Here is a 21,243-nt window from a genome sequence, read left to right on the forward strand (position 1 = left end):
ACATTTATTAGAATCTACTCCCTATTCAAAAGTGAGCGTTTAAGCGCAATATTAAACTAACCCTCTATAAGGCACTGATCAGATCAGTAATGACTTATGCTTGTCACACCTGGGAGTTAGAGGCAGACACCTACCTCTTAATATTGCAGTGCATGCAAAACAAGGTTTTGATAGGTTTGGTGATAGGGTGTTATTTGAACTAAACTTTGTAATTGATTTCTGGTAAATAGGTTGGTTATGTCAGTATTTCAAATGTATGAGGATCCTTGTGCCATTTCACAGCATAAAAATAGTGAGGTATGCTGTAAGTGTACAAACCTATTGGCCTGATATTTTTCGGCGAACTCAGTCTTTAATGATACTTCATGATATATTAAATCCCATTCTAAACTGACAGGTGAAGAAAGAGTATTTCTGGCAAAATAATTGTATACCAAATAATATTGACAAGTCTAAGTTGCAGTGAAGTCTATAAGAGCAGAATAATCAGTGAAGGACAGTGGCCCCTTAAGTCACCTGACTTAATTACTCCAATAACTGTCTGTGGGACAGCTTGAAAGGACATTTCATGTAGTAAACTGTTGCTACACTGTTGTGAGAAATGTGGTTTTGTCTGACCTGAATGCTCTGTATAAGTATATAATACAAAAATAAATGTCTTTAGTTGTCACTATTATTAATTGGAACCTAAACTTAAAATGCTTCCTATTTATAACTGTTGGTGGTGCAAAGCCATTAGCATCTGCTCAGTATTATGAAGCATATAAAAGTGGAATGGGAATGTAATTAACAACATTGATTAACAGCATGAATGGAAAGTTGTCATTACCTTCAGGAGTGGCCACATTACTACTTGTTCATAGATAGAAACCATAAGCTAGTGGACAGGCTCTCTCACAGGAATTCAAGCATCACCAGTGTAATGTTATATTTTAGCGTCCTGTTGCACTGATTTAAGTCCATGATTTATTTAATCCGTCTTGCAGTGCATACACTCATTTTTCTCCTTCTCTCCCTCGCACTACATGTTTCGGCATAATAATGCCATCTTCAGGTGCTTACTTATCCACGTCAAACCAGTTCATTGCATGCCATGTTCACACATTAAAATAACTAAAATATGTATCTATCATATACATTGTCCAACGTTAAAAATATTAAAATTGTTCAGGATACCACATCGCTACGTCGCCCCTCACTACGTCAGTCACGCCCATTCTCCTTTGTTGGAGCACTCCTTCACTATCTTGTGTGTTGTGGTTTTGTTGTGTCGTGCTCCTGCGACTGCGTGTGTTATACTGTTTGGCTTCCTGGGTATGTGTGTGTGTTCTGTCTTCGTTTTGAGTGAGTTATTATATGTTGTTGAGGTGTCATGAGACTTATGAATTAGGTACAGGTTTGTAGGATTTCAGGTTGCCACAGCAGTTGTTATGAAGAGTACTGTCATCTGGGTGACTTTTGATGGGCCACACAATGTTATCCTATGAGATACTACTCTTCAGGCACAGGATCTTTTATGTAAATGAGATGGGCAGAACATGTAGCACTCGTGGAGGGGGGAGAAGAAGAATGCATATAAGACTTCGGTGGGAAAGCCAAAAGGGAAGAGACCACTAGGAAGAGCAAGATGTAAGTGGGAGGATAATGTCCATGGTTTATGCTGACCGTCTTACAGTGTATAGTACACTTTTTCACCTTATTCTTCACTTCCGCACTACATGTTTCAGGACTAATGTGCCATCCTCAGGTGTCTTTATGCACGTTAAACTACTGTACTGCATGCCATGATGTCTTCATTTTAAAATGACTAAAATCTGTATTCGTCATATAGGACGATGAATTGTAAATAATAAAACTTTTCAGGATTCTTCCTATGTCACACTCAAACACGCGATTTACGCCGATCCTCTTTTATGTGAGCATTCTTCCTACATATATTTGTGTATCGTGTTCTGTGTTGTGTTTTGCTCCTGTTACTGCATGCGTTGTACTGCTGAAAAGTTTTATTATTTAGAATTCATCATCCTATATGACGAATACAGATTTTAGTCATTTTAGAATGAAGACATCATGGCATGCAATACAATAGTTTAACGTGCATAAAGACACCTGAGGATGGCACATTAGTGCGGAAACATGTAGTGTGGAAGTGAAGAATAAGGTGAAAAAGTGTATACACTGTAAGACAGTCCGCATAAACCATGGACATGAATCAGTGTAACAGGACGCTAAAATGTAACATTATTAAGGGAGGATAATATTAAAATGGATCTTAGGTAGGATAGGGCTGGGAATGGACTGGATTGATCAGAATCAATTATTATGAAGGAAGAAGTGTTCAGCTGAAGATTGATTGTGAGTGATTTCATTTGATTGTGATTAAGAGAGATTGTACATGAAGGAGTTAATAAATCCAGTAATCCAATCAAGAACCCGTCAATATTAGTCATGGAGCCATAAACACACGACATTTTTGGTGTCAGCAGTGGGATATGGTTGATTGATCGATTGGATTGAAGACTGCAGTGGTTAGTCATATTGTCAGCCTATGAAAAATGGAGCAAATAATGATGAAACAGCCAAAATGGACGAGATCATAGACGACATGAGGGCATGGCGAAAAGAGACAGTGGTCTGCCAGGAAAGAACGAAGTGCAAGGAGGCAACTTCAGAGAACATGGAATGCAGAGCAGAGGATAGGGAGGTCCCCAAGGAATATGCCACAGTGAAACCTGTCGGAGGACTGAGGAAGCGACATAGGGGTCGGAATATAGCTGCAGAGCACCACAGTCAGCCAGAGGAAAGGACCTGGGGAAATTGTGGATCCCAGAAGAAATTGGACCTCAGCTGCTGAAGGATAACCTGCCGTGCAGGAATGGCACGTCACAAGGGACACAGCAAGGACAAGGTTGGATGAAGACAGACGCTCGGGAGGACACGTAGGGTGAATCCGGAAGGCAGCACTTGAATTAGGGACCAGGGCCCAAAGAAACAGCTGCATCTAAGAAGTGAGAGGACATCCAGCAGGATCTACAGGGAGAAGTCCAGGCTGGAGATCACAAAGCGAATGGCTGGATCGTCTGTCAGACTTTGAAAAGCAGGGACTGGGCATTGTGGAGTGGTCACCGCTTCCTAAATGGAGAAAATCGTACTCACAGCATTAGAATAAGAGGGGCTGGAAACGTGGGCGCACCGGCCACTCGGGTTAGTTTTCCCCCCACTGTCTGAAAAGAAAAGCATGGGATGTTAGTGATATGCCTGGACTGACTGGAATCTTCTGAGAGAGCACTCGGGATGAAGGGCCTAAAGGAGGGAACAGCAGGAGCGGTTCGAGAGAAGTCACCCCAGAAAAGACCGAGACATTACAAGCAGAGACCTCAGAAAGGAAGGAACCATGACATACAGATCTGTTGCTGAGGATCGGCTTGGTAAACACATTCTTGCGGAAGCGTACCGTGGAATGGTAGGACGTCTATTTCTAGGTAGCAGAGCGGTAAACATGCTTACGAATTGTTGAGAGATGGTGTTTTCTGTGGATTCTGCTCCGAGACTATATAAGGGCTATAGAAGAGAATCAAATGAATTGCAGAATCAGAACGAGAATGGAGCGAGCCCTCAGCAGTCAAGGAAGAAGGACTCGGCTGAAGATTGATTGTGAGCTGTTTCAGTTGATTGCGATTAAGAGAGCGTATCAGTTTTATTAATTAAATTTTTTGACACTACTATAGTACCTGTGCTACATCTTGCTATGGCTGCAATGTGCATGTTTTCTAATGTTTTTGGCTTTGTCTACTGTGGTGGCTAGTGCATATAGTGCGTGTTGGACCACATTCTTTTTTTAATTACGTTAACATGATGCCAACTTAGTTAAAAATAAAACTTTATGTATAGATGTGTGTCTTGTGTACCACAAAATATTGAATACAGAGTGACAGTTTACACAGATCATCATATATACCTGATGATGGTCCCATATAGCTGGAAAGAGTTGTAAATATCCATGAAAACATGGAATAAGTGGTGGTTTAAAGTGGCACTGGAGTAGGTTTCTCCGAGTAGTTTGGTTTCCCGTGCCACTTCTCATTCCAACAAATGCTCCATACTCTTCTACCATCTGGGTTGGTACAATAGCCCAAATAGTGGCTGACATACCAAGTGGACTCAGTCCCATCCCAACTCATCCCACAAAAAAAGTGGTGATCTGACGAACAAACTGTGAAAATGCTGCATTTACATGACTCTTATACATAAATACCAAATGCTCAACTAATGAAACAGGATGCTCAAATTCAGTGTTATTCAACAATAGTTTCTGGCTGTTGTATTGCAGGTCTGCAAAGGCAGCAAGATGTCCAGCATGTCACCATCTGATGAAGGCCCGGAAGGTGATGGTCTGGCACACTGTGCTGACTATGTGGACAGTCAGTCATCTGACATTGTCATGAAGAATGAGGTCTGTAGGAAGGAGGCACCAGTATATGAAGAGCGTTGTGACTCCACAGATTCAAGCGATGATTCAGCTAGCGTTGCACCATCTGCCTGTGTAAAGAAGCGTAAGGCCAAGGCGATAAAGCTGAAGGATGAGCGGCTAGATCTGCAGTGTGAGTGGCGGGACTGTGATTACCGCACTGGTAATCTTGACCACTTCGTGCGTCACGTCAGCCTCCACATACCACATCTAGAGGTGAAAATGACTGATGATCAGGAAGGTAGGGGTTCTGGTGTGTTCCCTATGATCCTTCCTGCTTCCAGCAATACATGGCATTGTAATTTGTCCAATTTATGCTTTGCTCATATCAACTTCTGTTCAATGTTAAAATATTTCAGAAGTATTTAGTGGTTTGAAAATGGTAGGAGAAAACATGTAAAATAACAGAATAAGCATTAACCCTTTGCTTTGCCATGAGCCAATTTGATTACATTAAAATTGCCACAACCAAACAGATGGGCTCAATGTTAAACACTTAATACAGCATTTCTTGTAGTAGATGGGATCAGGTGTTCTGTACTGGTGTTTATAGGAAAGAATAGACTTTTTTGGTATCTCAGCCTGTGGTCATTTGAAGGTTATCTCAGGAAGCTTTTTTCTCTACAGCATTTACCTTCAAGTGCTCTTTGCTTTCTAGCAGGGAGTTCTGTGGCAGGGCTTGGCACCTAGAGGGTTAGAGATTTGAGGGAATTAAGTATTCTTGACTTTATCAGAAGATCAGCTGAAGGAACATGAGGCTATTTCGAGTAACCTTTACCGTGTACACTATAAAGGTAAGGTAAAGCTATCCCTGTAATAGGCCAGGGGGGCCCATAGGGTTGTTGGAGGTAAAGGCTCCCACATTTTCTAGACAGCCAGATCACAAGTGACAGTAGGTTGTCAGCCTTACAGACCGGCTGCCCTTTACCCCCAGGAAGATTACTGGTACTCACTTCTGTTAGAGGCTGAGTCAACCCCGGGGCTGTATTGTGGCTGGAAGGGTTAGTTCAATTGGAAAATCCAATGACCTCATTGGGACTTGAACCCACAACCTTCCAGCTTGTAGCATCATGCCCCAACTACACTACTGTGCGCTCAAACATGCACACACTATTCTTTATAAAATGTCCTGCACCAGAGAGCTGAAGAGTTATTTTTTAAGTAGGTTAGGCATTCCACTTGTAGATGGCCTGTGTTATATATCTGAGAGCAAAGGAATACACATTTGTTATTTTCTGTAGTTATCAGGGGGAAACGTCATTAAATTATTAGAACAAGGGTCACGGAAAAACCAGGTCATTTGCTATTCTTTCAGATGGATGCAAGAATATCACATGTGAACACAGTTGAACGTTCAGTAGCAAAAAGAGGTGACAGTATACATGAAGACAAAAAAAGTAACCTAAAAATAATTTGGTTCCTTTGAGAACAGTAATAGAATAAACAAATAAACAATTTTGTAAGTGGACTGGTTTGAGCTGGTTTATTATGTGAATTTTAATGTTACATTGACAAGCCATCAAATTCTATAATGTTGAGAGTTGGAGCAGGGTCAGTTCTTGTTGCTGTGGAAGTCCTGTTCTGTTCAAAATTAATTTGTTTCATGTAGCCACAGCTTGTTTCCCTAACATTTATATTATTTTAGTATATCTGTCTCTGCCCTGATAACCCAAGTAGCCTTTTTTTATGAAGTTTTTCAGCCAAAGTTTTGCATGCAGTTTTCCACCCTGTATTCTTTGTGCAGCAAGGCTCTCAGCCAATTTAAGAGAATCATTGTAAAGCTCTTTCATTTGCAGTTTTCATAATTCGTTTGATTCCTCTCCCTTGGGCCCAGACACTCGTACTTTCCTAAACTCTTTGTTTTCGAATAACTTTGATTCTTCTCTGCGAGTAGGGAATTAGAATTTGTGATTTCTGCCTGGAGCTTCTTGTATTTGCTATTGTTACCCTGCTTTTTGAGCATAATGACCTTTGTTACCCAATATTTATTTTTTCATATTTATCTATGATGAGTTTTGCTAGAAATAGCTGATGCTTGTTTTTGTAAAGAGGGCAAATGGATAGAAGCTTGGAAGAAAAGGATGGTAAATGCTTGTTATGTGTTTCCTATATTAAGAACAAAAGTCCCGAGAAGAGTAAATGGGAACGTGAGTAAACCTGAAACTGCAGACATTTCACAGCTTTCAGTTTGTATACAGGCATTGTTATGCATTGTTTAGGTAAGGTATGTATTCCCATTTCTTCATATACCTCCGGTTTATGCCAAGATGAGAAAGCCTGTTTTAGATATTGCTTTTGCTCTCGTGTGTAGCGTCCCTTGATGGTCTGTAATATTCCACTGTACCAGTGCAGTTGTCATAAGATGAGCAGTCAGTTCTGAATATCAGACATGCTGCATATAAGGCACAGTTCATTGTTAATAACCATAATAAATTAATTTATATGCTTTGAGGTACTGGAGACATAATTTGCATGTTGCAGGTGTATATGTCTGCCTGTGGGAGCAGTGTGGTTTCGAATCTGCAGACTCCAATGAGATAACAAGACACGTCAATTTCCATTCATACCATACCAAAGTAAAATGCATTGGGTCAAACATTTTGGCTCGTTCAAAACTACCGGTGAGTGATGAGCATTCAGCAGATATGTGCTTTACACATTTGTTAAAGTCATCTTGTGGTAATGCTTAATACCTGCTCAGCCTCTTATAAACAAAATGTGGCACTGAGCATGTGTTGAGAGAGTGCTTATTTATTTCAATTATTATGTTTTGGTACATTGTTTGTTCTCTTGTTTTTATTTAAAGCACGCAACTTTTCGGAGACTGCATTCTGTCTCCTGGGATTAAGGACTAGCTCTGACGATTGGGCCCAGCTGAGTAGGTTTCCCCTGAAGATGGAGACTGAGTCCAGTCTCTGAAATGTTGTGTGTTTTAAATAACAGGATGATGGCTAATGTCCAGAAATGCAGTAAATATATTAATATACCATCATCACTAACTCGTGGAGCTTATATATTTGTCCAAATCAAATGCTTTTAGTTATGGATTTATTTTTCTTGCTATCCCCTGCATCCTTGAGGCACATTTTGCTTTTTATTCATGACAGACCTGCATTTAATAAAAGCCATGGAGTGCAAGGTTGGGCGTGAAGTTGCACAACTCCCAGAATTGGGAGACAGTAGAGTAATGGTCATGAGTTCCATGGGACCTGGAACCAGGAATGACTGTGTTGATGAGGATAGCAGCAGTTTCTCTGATCGATCAGAGTTTGGATTTGATTAGTGCACAGAACAGCTCACATCCACAGCTGACAGGAGAACTGAAGTGTGGAGCTTATGAATTATCATGATATCAACAGAGAAAGTGATCTTGTGTTCCAGGTTTGTACACTCCATTGTGCTGGGAAGAATGTGATACCAGATCTGCCACATGCTTTTGAATGCTGCTGGCAGACCTGTGAGCAGACATTCAACAACTCGCAGATTTACTTCAACCATGTTGAGGCGCATGTCTATTGCAACCCGCGTGGTAGAGTAGTGGAAGGAGGAATTCCTTGCCATTGGAGTGGTGAGTTCTATTTCCCATATCATGAATTCTCACCATAACTTATATTAGTTCAGCGCCATCGTTCTGCATGCATGGCTGTTGCTCTAGCTGGCAGGATTACCATTTATCCTCTTTGCATGCCGCAGCAGATTTCAAAAGCTTATCGTACATTAGCAGGGTTCCGCATGAAATGGTCCAGTATTTGATCTACTAATGAAATCTTTATTTTAATTACATTACTGGAAACTAACATATAAAACAAAAGACCATTGTATGGAGATTTATCCTCTGTGAATCAAGTGTTTAGTATGACCAACATTACATCTTTCAGCTTCTTCAACATGAACTGTGATTTGTTGATTACTTGATGGCACATATCCTCAGCTATCTTGTTATAGGCCTCAATGATTGTTGCTCTCAAGTCCATTATTGTTTGTGGCATTTTTGGAAAACTGAACAGAGCTGTGCAAATTGAGGAAATGGCAATGCAGTTGCACTGCCACTTGTGTAAGACTGAGAAACTCAACTCGCAGGCATCTGATCAAGGCAGTCTTCTCACAGTTGCTTTGCAGCATAGTTTCGTGGTTTCAGCTGTTCTAACGTGCTTCTGTGATTCATTTGTTTCTTTTGGTGGTATGAAAGGTTAATGAAGCTGCTAATTTTGTTTTTGTGCGGTTAATTGAGTAGGAGCCTGGTATATAAGACAGATGCCATGCAGACTGTGCTAGGTAGGACAAAATAGATTTGGCTTTGGAAAGAAAGAAGAATGAGTCTGGATCCAGGTATAGCTCTTTCAAAATGATATAAGCTTCTGGGTTTAAATTGTCATGGAAGAACAGCTGCACCCAGTGTTTTCTTTTTATAATATTATATTTGAGCATCCTGTTGCATTAGTATGCCCTTTATTTCACATATATATTTCTCTCTTAAATGCAACTTATTATCTGGTCACCCTTATTCTACATACATGTTTTAGAGAATCATATGTACAGAATAATATTTACAAATTAACGTCACTTTCACATGTGAAAGAGTTTAGTAAAATTGGTATGTACCTGATGATGGCCATGTACAGGTGAAACATATCATGAAGATATATACACTGACACAAGAATAAATGTTGCATATGATACAGTAATTGCATATGTGCGTAGGATGCCAGAGTACGACATTCCTTCAGATATTTCTGTTTAGAATATGTAATCACTCTTTCATCTCATTTGATATTAAATGACTTCTCCATTTCATCAGACATCATTAAGTAACAACCACACAACTAAACTACACTGTCATATAAAGGTAAGTGTAAAGATGTCCCAGTGCTTAACTAATTAAGCAATGTGTCATGAATGTGTATGAGGGAGTGGATGTATAGATCATATTTTCTTGACCTCAGCACTACTTGCAGGTGAGTGGCCATCTTCATGCCCCGGCCGCTTTACCCCTGGTACATGTAGATGGGCCCCAGAACTGGTCTGGACGATGTGGGGAACATAAAATTCTTGACCCTACCTGGACTTGAGCTCCAACCCCTTGGTGATCCACCCTATAGGCAGTTACTATATTGACTACACTATCCTGGCTTCCATGGTGTCATATTCACAAGGAGATTGAGATTTCACACAACAGGTGTACAAAGAGATTAATGTTGATACTGAAGTGTAAACTTCTACATGTTGCAGGGTGCATGTCCAACTCTGTGTATCCATCGATATGGAAACTGGCAGAACATGTTAGAACCCATACGCAGGAGAAACTTGTGGGATGTCCAACATGTGGCGGGCTCTTCGCAAGCAGAGCAAGGTTTTCTTACCACTGTATGCATCAGGTTCCCTCAGAATGTAAGTGATAAACATTTATGCACACACACACACACACGCGCGCGCGCCCGCGATAATGAGAGTTGAAATTTAAGATATTGTTTTAGATCAGATGTATATTTGTTTAAGTTTGGAACTGTGTGTTGTGTTCCACCATATGCAACATTACTGAGTGTATGATGGTGTGATTTGTTGCAGTGCGAGGGTACCAGTTTAGATCTAAAAAAGCGGTGAATAACCACCTCAAATGTCCATTCTGTGACAAGACTTGCTCCTGTCCATCAAACCTTAGTGTGCACATTCGGTATAGACACTTGGATAGCAAGCCATTCAAGTGCAGCTCTTGTGAATATAGGTGAGTAGAAGCCTCCTGACCCTCACACTGACTGACTGAGCTACTTGGCACAGATGGTAATACGTAGGTAGGCTGAAAAGTAATGCACACATGCTTGTAGAGCGCGAACGAAATGACCTTGAGAAGCACGCCAGGTGGCACGTGGAAGTAACATTCCCCCCTCAATACGCATGCGCAGGTTTGAGGTCGTTGCGTTCATCCAGTGTATTTCGAGAAGCGGAAGTATGGAGACGTGTTCTAGTGCTATGTCAATGCGAGTTAAACAGCATGCTGTTATCGAATTTTTAACTGCTGAAATGTGACTCCTACTGAGAATTATCGTCGTTTAAAGGCTGTTTATGGTGACGATGCTGTTGATAGGTCTACTGTAAATTGATGGGTAATAAAATTTCATGGTTGCGAGCCTGGAAAAGCCATAATTGTTGATGAAACATGCAGCGGACGTCCAATCACTGCCACAGACGATAATCATCGCAAACTCGTCGACGATTTGATTCAAAATGACCGGCGAATCACTCAAAAGCATATCGCAAACCATATTGAAATATCCAAGGAACGTGTCTGCTTCATTATTGAATAATTGGGATACCGTAAAATCTGTGCACGATCGGTACCACGCCGTCTCACAGATGAGAACAAACAGCGTCGATTGGAATGCTGCGAGCAACTTTTGCCGCACTACCGTGACGAAGGAGATGACTTTCTTTTGAATATTGTGACAGGGGACGAGTCATGGGTCCATCGTTACGACCCGGAAGAGAAAAGACAGAGCGCTGAATATTGACATCCGTCTTCTCCTTAGGAGAAAAAGTTCAAATCACAGCCATCCGCAAAAAAACTTATTTTGACTGTGTTTTGGGATGCTCACCGAGTTTATGTGACCGATTTTCTGAAACGAGGGGCAACGGTAAATTCTTCTCAGTACATACAGACTCTAAAACACCTCCGGCGTCGAGTTTGTCGTGTTGGAGGCAGCCTGGCGCCAATAATCTTGCAACATGACAACGCTCGTCCACACACCTCGCACGCAACTGAAGAGGCTCTGTGAAACCTGAAGTTTGAACCGATTCCACACCCTCCTTATTCCCCCGATCTTGCGCCTTGCGATTTTTATTTTTTTCCTCTACTCAAGAACAACCTCAAGGGTAATCATTACACCTTGGACGATGAGGTGAAGGCAGCTGTCAAGTCCTGGATTCGAGAAAAGTCGGAAGAATTTTTCAGTGACGGAATAAAAAAACTTGTTACACGCTGGGAGAAATGTGTTAGCCTTAACGGTGACTATGTTGAAAAATAAATATATGCTTTTGAAACTTAAGAATTGTACTTTAATGTACTTTTTGCCCGATCTTGCTATTTGTTTTTGTTCGCGCTCTACAAGCATGTGTGCATTACTTTTCAGCCTACCCACATACTTCTGAATCTTATTCAAGAGGTGCTTGCCTCTAATCTGAGCAGGAACACCAGCTGTTCTGGTAAACTTTTTTCATGGTTCTTCCAGGCCCTCGAGGCAAATGCTGTGATGGTACCTCAAATTAGGCCATCACAAGCTCCTTGCAGATTCTTTCCACTTGGCAGCACACACACACACACACTGACATATTTACAAAGCATTATTAAATAAACTATAAGCAAATAATTCAACTGTGCAAACTCCATCTGACTAATATTGCTTGAACCTCTTCTGGCAAATTAGCTATCCTAGTTGTGGTCTGAGCTTTTCCAGGTGAATCATGAGAGAATGTCAGGTAGTCAGTAACCATTTTCACTTCACCATTTATGGTCGCCTGCTCATCTCATTTGATAAAACAGGGATTATTATTACTTTGTGGACCGGGTCCATGGCCCTGCACTTTACGACTGCTGGTGCACTGCTTGCTGCAAGGCACGTGTAAATTTTTCTGATGAATCAGCATGCCTGATAGTCGATTACATTATGAATGAAGGGAAGTTCTTACCTAAATCACAGATGACAGGGTGTTATGAAAATGCTGTCCCTCTACATGTAGACATTTCTCGCATCGATGGAAGAGGTTCTGATTTACCCTTTGAAGCTGTTCTGCAAGAATATTTGCAATTTCCCTATGAATATTTTCTTTTAGTTCTTCCATTTGAAGATAAATTTGTCCCTGTGCTTAACTAATTAAGCATTAGGCCATTAAGGTGTTTGGGGTAGTGGATGTATAGATCAAGGATTACTATTATAAACTTTGTCATTCAAACAACCCTAGAAAAAACAGTCACAAGGATTAAGTTGAGCTGAACGTGCTGGTGAAATACAACTGCTGATAATTCTGTCCCCAAAGACATCAGAAAAAGCCTGCATTGACATGTGTGAAATGTGGGCAGTCACTGAGTCTTACTGAGACCAGCCATGGAGTCTTTCTTCATCTGTTAACTCTGATAAGAACTGCCCAAGAATGACTTGTACATATCTTTGACAATTAATTGTTTCATTAAACACAGGTCCAACAATCCTTCTTGCAATTAAAGCGCACCAGACACCAAATTTCACTGGATGGAGCAGAACACTGTTGGTTGGATGCGAATTCTATGAAATTCAGTAGTAATTATTTTGCGTCATACAGAAACACATGTTGCTCTAAGAAAGTATACCGAACCATGATGCACCGCACTGCTCATTAACTGAAACTGAGAACAAATGGCTAAAGGAACTGACAACTGCTGCCTACTGCTGAGAAATCATAAACTCCCACACATGAACCACACTGCTCACCATGTAACATAATGCCATCAAGCATGGTTTTTCATAGGAAAAGTTTGTGTGCACCTTGCAGCAAGCAGCAGATCAACCAATGTAGAGGCGCAAATCCATGGACCCAGCCCACAAAGTAAAAATATTGAAATACTATTAAATAACCAAAAATCACTCATGACAGACTCTTAATAAATTAGCCTGTCACTTGGAAAAAGACATTCTGTTTTGTACTCTTGTGTGAGAATGAGGAGCATGCAAGTAGCACCTTAGCTTTGTCTGGTAACTAATTGACATTCTCAGTGAAGCAAACTGTGTGCATTATCCTGCTGCCAGTCATTTCTGCCCACATATTGACTCTACTGAAGCGTGATGTTCCTGCTTAAAGTGTCCCTTTAAGTTAATTTAATAGTGAGAAATACTTCATGTAATTTGATTCAAGATTTTCTCCGTAGCAGACATTTGATTTACTGAATACTTAATGAGGTGCTTGTAAAAGTTAATTGAAGTCAAACAGCACTCCTGGTTGTCAGAAGTGATCAGAAAATGAAGGTTAACAGTGTAATCTTTTTGATGTGTATTTTGCTTCAGAGCCAAGACACACCATGATCTGAAGGTGCACTGGAATACACACCGCTCTGACCCACTTTACCACTGTAAGGAGAAGGGGTGTGATTTCTCGTGTCGCAGCGCCTATGGGCTTCGCAGGCATTGTGACAGGGTATGTGAATTCATATGTGATTTCATTGTATGAAGAAACCTTTGGGGATGAACTCTCCACATGAAATGGAAAAGTATTTTCATAAAGACTTTTGTTTCAGTGTTGTTGATATTCTTAGGTTTTGTTGCACTGCTACTCAGCATCAATATTCTGATCAGTAGGCACACTTGTAGTTTGAGGACTCTGTTGTTCCAAAACTGAACAGTTCTGTTAAAACTGTCTCTCTCTGTCTGTCATGCCATATTTGTTTCGGTTTTGGAAGGAAGAGAACGGGCTTCAGTCACAGCTTTGTTTTGAGTCGCTTGTTCTGCAAGCTTGGCAACTGGTGCTTCACATCCTGATGGTATTCATATGCCTTCTGGTTGAATCTCCATGAAGTAGTCCAGTCACCCATGTCAACTTCAAATATCATCTGTAACAGGCTTCCAGTTTTGTGGTGAAATGCTGTTGGGGGAGAGATTTCTTGTTCCTCCCTCAGTGAATGACATCTTTATTATTCATGTGCATAAAGTACACCACTCATGGCAATGTGGGATATCAAATCATTGAACCAAGACCAATGAAGCAAACACTGTAGCAGGCTCATACTTAATGCTGCTGTTTGAACAGTGGCAAGTTGCTTGAACTGGCTGTGAAGCAGATCATATAGAGGTTAAATGAAGGAGGTTATAGTGGCTGGCCACCAAATAATTCACTGGTACTAGAATTCTGACTTCTGCTTGCTTGTGCGATTGCTGATTGGTATGATAATTCATTTCTCACTTGGGGAGTGTGCCCACTAGTGGATAAGTCCTGAATGTGCTAATTCTGTTCCCTCTGGGCACACTTCCTCCATGTTAGAATGATTAGTATCTCTGCAAGTATAAAAGTGTTTCCACTATCCTAATTTCAAGTAACCATTTACATAAGTATAACAGTTGAGAACATGAAACTGATTTTATTGGTTTCCTCACTTGTCAGCTGGCTTCTAAGTCCAGTGTAGATGATGCATACGTGGTCTGACAATAAAGTTCGCGAGCTCTTCGCAGTAAAAGTGCTACACACCTCATTGCTGAATATCACTGTGGTTGCCTAGAGTACTCACGTTTGGAAGCCATGCACTGATGTCAGTGCCTGTTCCACCATTAAAAACAGTTTTTTTACTGGTTTTGTGGGATGGCCTTCAGAGCTGCTGTTGTATTACTCCTGATGTCATCAGTGTCATCAAAATGCCTTCCTTTCAATATTTCCTTTATCCTCAGGAACAGAAAAAGGTCACTTGGGGGTAGATCTGAAGAATAGGGTGGGTGTTCCAGTGCCAGTTATTTGTTTACTATCTAAAAACTCCCTCACAGACAGTGTTGTGTGAGCAGGTTTTTTGGCAAAAAGTTCAGATTGTTTCCATCTGACTTTTTACAGATCCTTCTGGGTACTTCCAAATAGTAAATTTTGTTGACTGTTTGTCCAGTTGGTACAAACTCATAAGGAAGAATCCCTCTAATATCAAAACAATTAGCAACATTCTTTTGACTCTTGATTTGGGCTGACGGGTGTTTTTTGGTCGTGGAGAATTGGCATTCTTCCATTGTGAACTTTGCTGCTTCATTTCAGGGTCATGTTGGTGACTCATGCTTTATCACCTATGATGACATGGTCCAAAATGTCATCTTGCCCCTCGAAAAGGTTTTGGCAAATTTTGACTCTTCTTTGATTTTGTTCTTTGGTGAGCTCCTTTGGGACCATTTTTGCACACACCTTCCTCATGTCAAGATCTTCAGTTAAGATTTTCTTAATTGTTTCTCTGTCAATGTTTTCTTGCTCTGCTGTGCTCCTGACAGCTGACGATTTTCACGCACAGTTTGATGAACTTTTTCTGTGTTTTCTTCAGTTCTGCTCATTGCTGACCATCCTGATCTCTCTTCATCAGTGAAACTTTCTCTTCTCTTAGAAAAACGTGTCACCCACTTGTAATGTGCTGTTTTCTCCATAGCATTATGCGCATAAAATTGCACTAACATCTCTCTGATTTTGCTTCCACTCTTGCCAATTTTAACAAGAAATTTAATGTTTATTCATTGCTCTAATTCAAGCTCTGACATTCTTGTGACAGCACACCAAAACACACTCAGACAATAATAGATGCTACTCAGAAAGAGACTGTCCTAGATCAACAACACAACTCTGAAATGCTGATATGCCAGCATCATCAAACCATACTGAGGTTTCTGTTCACACCTGCCATGGCAAGCATGCGATGCTGAGTTCGCAAAATTTATTGTTAGACCTCTAATCTGAAATATTGTATTGGAACACAACGTTGTGTTTTCTTGAGATGTGTAGGAGAGTTTCCATTATTACAACAAAAGACACATGAGAGAAGAATAAAAATTGCAAATAACTCATTCTTAGCAATACAGTTGAAGAAACAGCCAACTATCAGAAGAGAGAACCCTAGAACTGTATACAAACAACTTATAAATTGAAGAAAATACATACAGATTGNTCCTAGATCAACAACACAACTCTGAAATGCTGATATGCCAGCATCATCAAACCATACTGAGGTTTCTGTTCACACCTGCCATGGCAAGCATGCGATGCTGAGTTCGCAAAATTTATTGTTAGACCTCTAATCTGAAATATTGTATTGGAACACAACGTTGTGTTTTCTTGAGATGTGTAGGAGAGTTTCCATTATTACAACAAAAGACACATGAGAGAAGAATAAAAATTGCAAATAACTCATTCTTAGCAATACAGTTGAAAAAACAGCCAACTATCAGAAGAGAGAACCCTAGGACTGTATACAAACAACTTATAAATTGAAGAAAATACATACAGATTGTTGGTATCAGACTTCTACAAACTAGCAAAGTGTTTTGCAGTACTAAGTGCACGTAGGAATAGCGGTAGTCCTCATCAGTATGTGTTCACTGTACTTTAAATAATTAATCATTGGTAAATTCTAAAATGTTTAAAAGTTCTAAAACCACTTAAAATTAAATGTTTCAACAAACAGAGACAATGCAACAAATCAGATACAGTCCATGTAATTGTTCACTAACTTGTTTTGAACATGTAGATTGATTAACTGAACTTGGCTAATGTATACCTAACAGCATCAGTGCTGACAGTAAAGGCAGAATGGCCTGTTGATGTCCACTGTACCAAGATATGTTCTGACAATAAAGAAGTTTTTATAATTAATTCATTTATATACAATATCTGTATTGACAGAACCTCTGCTATGCATGTACCATTGTGTTTTGTCATTGCTCTGAAAATTAATTTCAGCATGAAATTATTGTACATCATAATAACATGTTGCTTTATGCTGTTGATGTTTTAGTGCCATGCTGGATGTGATCAGCCACAGTACTGCTGCCACATATGTGACAGCCTGTTCCAACGTGGATCTCTGCTGACACGTCACCTCCGTAAGCGACACAGCATCTGCCGGCCATCAGGGCAGTGCAGATTTAGGTTGGTACAGCTCATGAGAAGTTACTTTTGTCTGTGTGAAAATAACATTGCACTACAACCTCACAAAAATACTAAGCTTGTGATGCAGCTGTGGGCAGTACATTCCCACAAGAATACAAATATTACAGGAAGAATTAAGCCCTTTGTGCCCTCTGTATAATAACAGTATTGATCTAACGGTGTGTGGTTGTGCAAAATTTATGCTATTGTAGATTTTCATTGGTTTAAATTTATCAGATATAACCCTAAGGCTTCACGGTGTTTCTGTGTTTATAATTTGTGTCCTGAAACCATTTTTATTTAAGCTGTGTGGATATGATTACAATCCATCACTACACCAAATTTCACATTCCTAGGTACAGTGGTTCAAAAGTTAATTGCCTAATGTAATGTTGTCCTTCTGTCTAATTAATTGTCACAACCTGGAGGCACGTTAAGTAGTGGAGATACAGTCCAGGCATTTGTGGTGCTGGATGGAAATTGTCGGTTTTTTGAAAATGTTGGTGTCTTCCAAGAAACAGTAAGGATAAAACTGATTACCCCTGATGTTCTATCTAAATTGAAACATATGCCACAAAGATAAGATTTGTCTGTTCCTGTGCTATGCACTTGTGAACTGTGATAACAGAGAAGAGGATGAGGGGCAGTACATCTGCACTGTTGGATCCAACTTATTTATCCCACCAAATTAACCAGGAGCAGCACCAAATTCAGTAATGATCTTGCATGTAATTTAAATCTGTCTCAGTAACAAGCCCAGCTTTTGGGATCAAGGTTACAGCAATGGAAATTCCTGCTAAGGGCATGACAGTTAGTGGATTTAGATAAATAAACCCAAAACTGTTGATATTTTATATTATTTAAGAGAGTTTTTATTAGTGCTTTTACACAGTAGATTGGGGGAAAATTGAGATTTCAACACCTCATGTCAACATAAAAGAGAGCTCTATTTGTGTATGAAGACCAGTAATGACCAAACCTAAAATCCTATTTTCAGACTTACTCGAAAATTCTGTCTAATGTCATTAGGGCAGCCAAAAATCTTTATTATAATAGATTAATTTCGAATTCTAGCAATAAAATTAAAACCACATGGAATATTATTAAAATGATTACTGGTAAGAGAATCAGTAATACTGAAGTGCAGTTCTTAAATGTTGAAGGGAAGCTAACTGATAGTCACCAATTAACTGCCAATTCTTTAAATAACTACTTTCTGACTATAGTAGATAGAATTAACAGCAATAATGCTAAGAGTGATCATTTTATAGAGTTTGATATTGATAAACATTGGAGTTATTTATCTCAGGCTTTTCCGACTCCCTTCCCTGAAATTAAACTTAAACCTACATCTGCTAAAGAAATTGAAAACATAATTAAGTCATTAAAACCACAAAATTCTAATGGGTATGATGAAATTTCGGTCTGTATTCTAAAAACTAGCGCACCTGCTATTATTTCTCTTTTAACTTAATCTGTAACGGAGTACTTTCAACGTGTGTTTTCCCCACTCATTTGAAATACTCTGAAATAATACCATTATTTAAAATTGATGGTAAAACGAATATGATGAATTATAGACCTATATCGTTACTTACATCCTTTTCAAAAGTTATTGAAAAGATTATATTTATAAGATTGCTCCATCACATAAAGGATAACAATATATTATCCAGTCACCAATATGGTTTCAGGTATGATTCATCCACAGAACTTGCTTCATATAATTTAATTAATGAAATATTAAAGGCTTTGAATAATAAAATACCATTTGGAAGCATTTTTTGTGACTTAAATAAAGCCTTTGATTGTGTTGATCATGATGTTCTATTATCTAAATTAAAGTTTTATGGAATAGTAGGAAAAGCTAATGCATTACTGGAATCCTACCTTCATGGTAGACATCAAAGCGTTGTAACTAATAAGACGTGCACTCACTCAGGTTGGGATAAGATTGTCAGTGGTGTTCCCCAGGGATCAATCTTAGGTCCCTTATTGTTTTTGTTATACATTAGTGATCTGCCAAATATTATACAGAGTAAATCAATACCTATTCTCTTTGCGGATGATACCAGTATTATTGTTAAGAACTTTAATCATATTGAGTATGAAAATAAACTAAATTTAATATTCAAAAATAAAAATGAATGGTTGAGTGCTAACTTACTGACAGTGAGTCTCGATAAAACGTATTTTATGCATTTCTCAACCAAGAATAGTAATACAATGGACATACCTGTCATTTATAGTAACAGTCAAATTGCTACAACCGCTGATATTAAGTTCCTCGGTCCGATGACTGAAAATACCCTATCATGGAAAGGACACATTGACTGGCTCATGTCCAAACTGGGTTCAGCTTTGTATGCAGTTAGGGCTATTAAACCCTATATGTCATTAGAATCAATGAGATCAGTATATTTTTCATATTTTCATTCTATTATGACATATGGCCTGATTTTCTGGGGTAATTCGCCCCTCTGCATACGTATCTTTAGACTACAGAAGAGGGTTATAAGAGTGATTGCCAATTCCAGAAGTAGAGATTCTTGTAGGGAGTTGTTTAAGAAACTAAAGATTCTGCCCTTTACTCACAGTACATTTTTTCCGTTTTGTTATTTGTGGTCAAAAACAAAGATCTATTTTGTCTAATTCTGAGATTCATACAGTCAACACAAGACATAGTAATAACCTCCATTATCCCTCGTGCAACATAAGTGTCTTTCAAAAGGGAACATATTATTTTGGAATTAAAATTTTTAATAAACTTCCACCTAATATAAAAGACTTAAGCTCATGAGATTAAAAAAATTAGGTCCGCTGTTAAAAGATTCCTATTTTTAAATTCATTTAATTCATTGGACGAATATTTTAACTGTGACAGCAATTAAAGTTTTGGATTGTTACGGGTGGTAGTTGATAGCGCTTTATTGTTATAGATGATGGNGAGTATGTGATTATGTTTACTCATGTTGACTATTTATATATCCATTGGTGTTTAACCATGTAAGGATTTATGGAATGCTGAATAAACGAATGAATGAACAGTTACTCATAGATTTTTTCAAAGTGAGGAACAAAGGTCTTCATTACACAGAGCCCATGCCCTTGGGAGAAAGGAAGCTTCTAGTACAAGGTGCAGTACCCGCCAATAAGTATGAAATATTGTTTGTAAGTCAGCAGTTACAAGCATGAAAATTGGTGTGAAATATAAGGCTGCATCCCACAGATTTAAGGTAGACAGAATCTGTACTTAATAAGTTCTTTACAGGAATAATAGTGATATATCTCCAGGGCCAGCAACATACACAATAGCAAAATGGGCTTTATGAGTTCTGCCCAGAACTGCTAGTTTATCAGCTGAACAGTTGGTTTCAGAGGAAGCCTCATTTGATAAAAACTTCCATCTGAAAGTATGATATTGGTTATGAGATCAAAACTCAAGTAGCATTCCTTCAGATAAAAGATCATTACAAGTGACATAAAACCATAACAATTTGAGACATATAAGTATATTTTTCCTTGGTGGGGAAATTCAAGGACCTAGTTCCTTGCAGTGTATCTGAAAATAATTCCGTGTTATATCTTGCTGGAACCTTGGAGGTAATGGAATTATTATGATAATCCAACTCAACTGTTGCAGGTACAAGCAGAACGGTGATGGCTTGTTCCGTCTTCTGACAACAGACACTGAAACTATGAAAGTGACCCAGAAGGTAATGGTGTTGGAAGTCCGCCAGCCATTTTGCATCAATGAAGATGACCCCCTGACACAAGAGGCAGGAGGAGAAATTTTGTCGTCTTGATAATAGAGCATGATGACAGTGGGGCTGTTGTGTCTGGAGAAGACATGAAGACTGCCAAGTTTTGCAGCTTGCCCCCAGGGAGTATTACTGTCATCTCAATAATAGAACATGATGGCAGTGGGACTGTTGTGTGCGGGGAAGATATTACTGTCATCTCAATAAAAGAACATGATGGCGGTGGGACTGTTGTGTGCGGGGAAGATATGGAGACTATTGAGTTATGGGGCTTGCCCCCAGGGAGTATTACTGTCATCTCAATAATAGAACATGATGGCAGTGGGACTCTTGTGTCTAGAAGAAATATGGAGACTGAGTTACAGGGCTTGCTCCCAGGAAGTATTACCATCC

At 39.4% G+C, this 21,243-nt stretch overlaps 1 protein-coding gene across 1 annotated transcript; it reads left to right on the forward strand.

Annotated features, from left to right (window-relative positions):
• The first annotated feature begins 2,875 nt into the window (after window positions 1-2,875).
• On the forward strand, window positions 2,876-20,895 carry LOC111873012 (histone H4 transcription factor-like). The gene is made up of 11 exons (XM_023867363.1): window positions 2,876-2,908; window positions 4,331-4,601; window positions 6,950-7,147; window positions 7,576-7,735; window positions 7,828-8,036; window positions 9,698-9,856; window positions 10,034-10,190; window positions 13,498-13,627; window positions 15,218-15,295; window positions 16,956-17,089; window positions 20,733-20,895. The coding sequence occupies exons 1-11, from the start codon at window positions 2,876-2,878 to the stop codon at window positions 20,893-20,895; spliced, it is 1,692 nt and encodes a 563-aa protein (XP_023723131.1).
• Window positions 20,896-21,243: the final 348 nt, after the last annotated feature.

Source organism: Cryptotermes secundus, unplaced genomic scaffold (assembly GCF_002891405.2).
Source record: "Cryptotermes secundus unplaced genomic scaffold, Csec_1.0 scaffold2204, whole genome shotgun sequence".
In the NCBI taxonomy this organism is placed as follows: Eukaryota; Metazoa; Arthropoda; class Insecta; order Blattodea; family Kalotermitidae; genus Cryptotermes; species Cryptotermes secundus.

Coding starts and splice junctions, on each gene's coding strand:
- LOC111873012 (XM_023867363.1), top strand. CDS start 2,876: ATGGCACGTCACAAGGGACACAGCAAGGACAAG. Junction 10,191..13,497: donor TGCAGCTCTTGTGAATATAG/GTGAGTAGAAGC, acceptor ATTTTGCTTCAG/AGCCAAGACACACCATGATC. Junction 15,296..16,955: donor TGCCCCTCGAAAAGGTTTTG/GCAAATTTTGAC, acceptor TTGATGTTTTAG/TGCCATGCTGGATGTGATCA.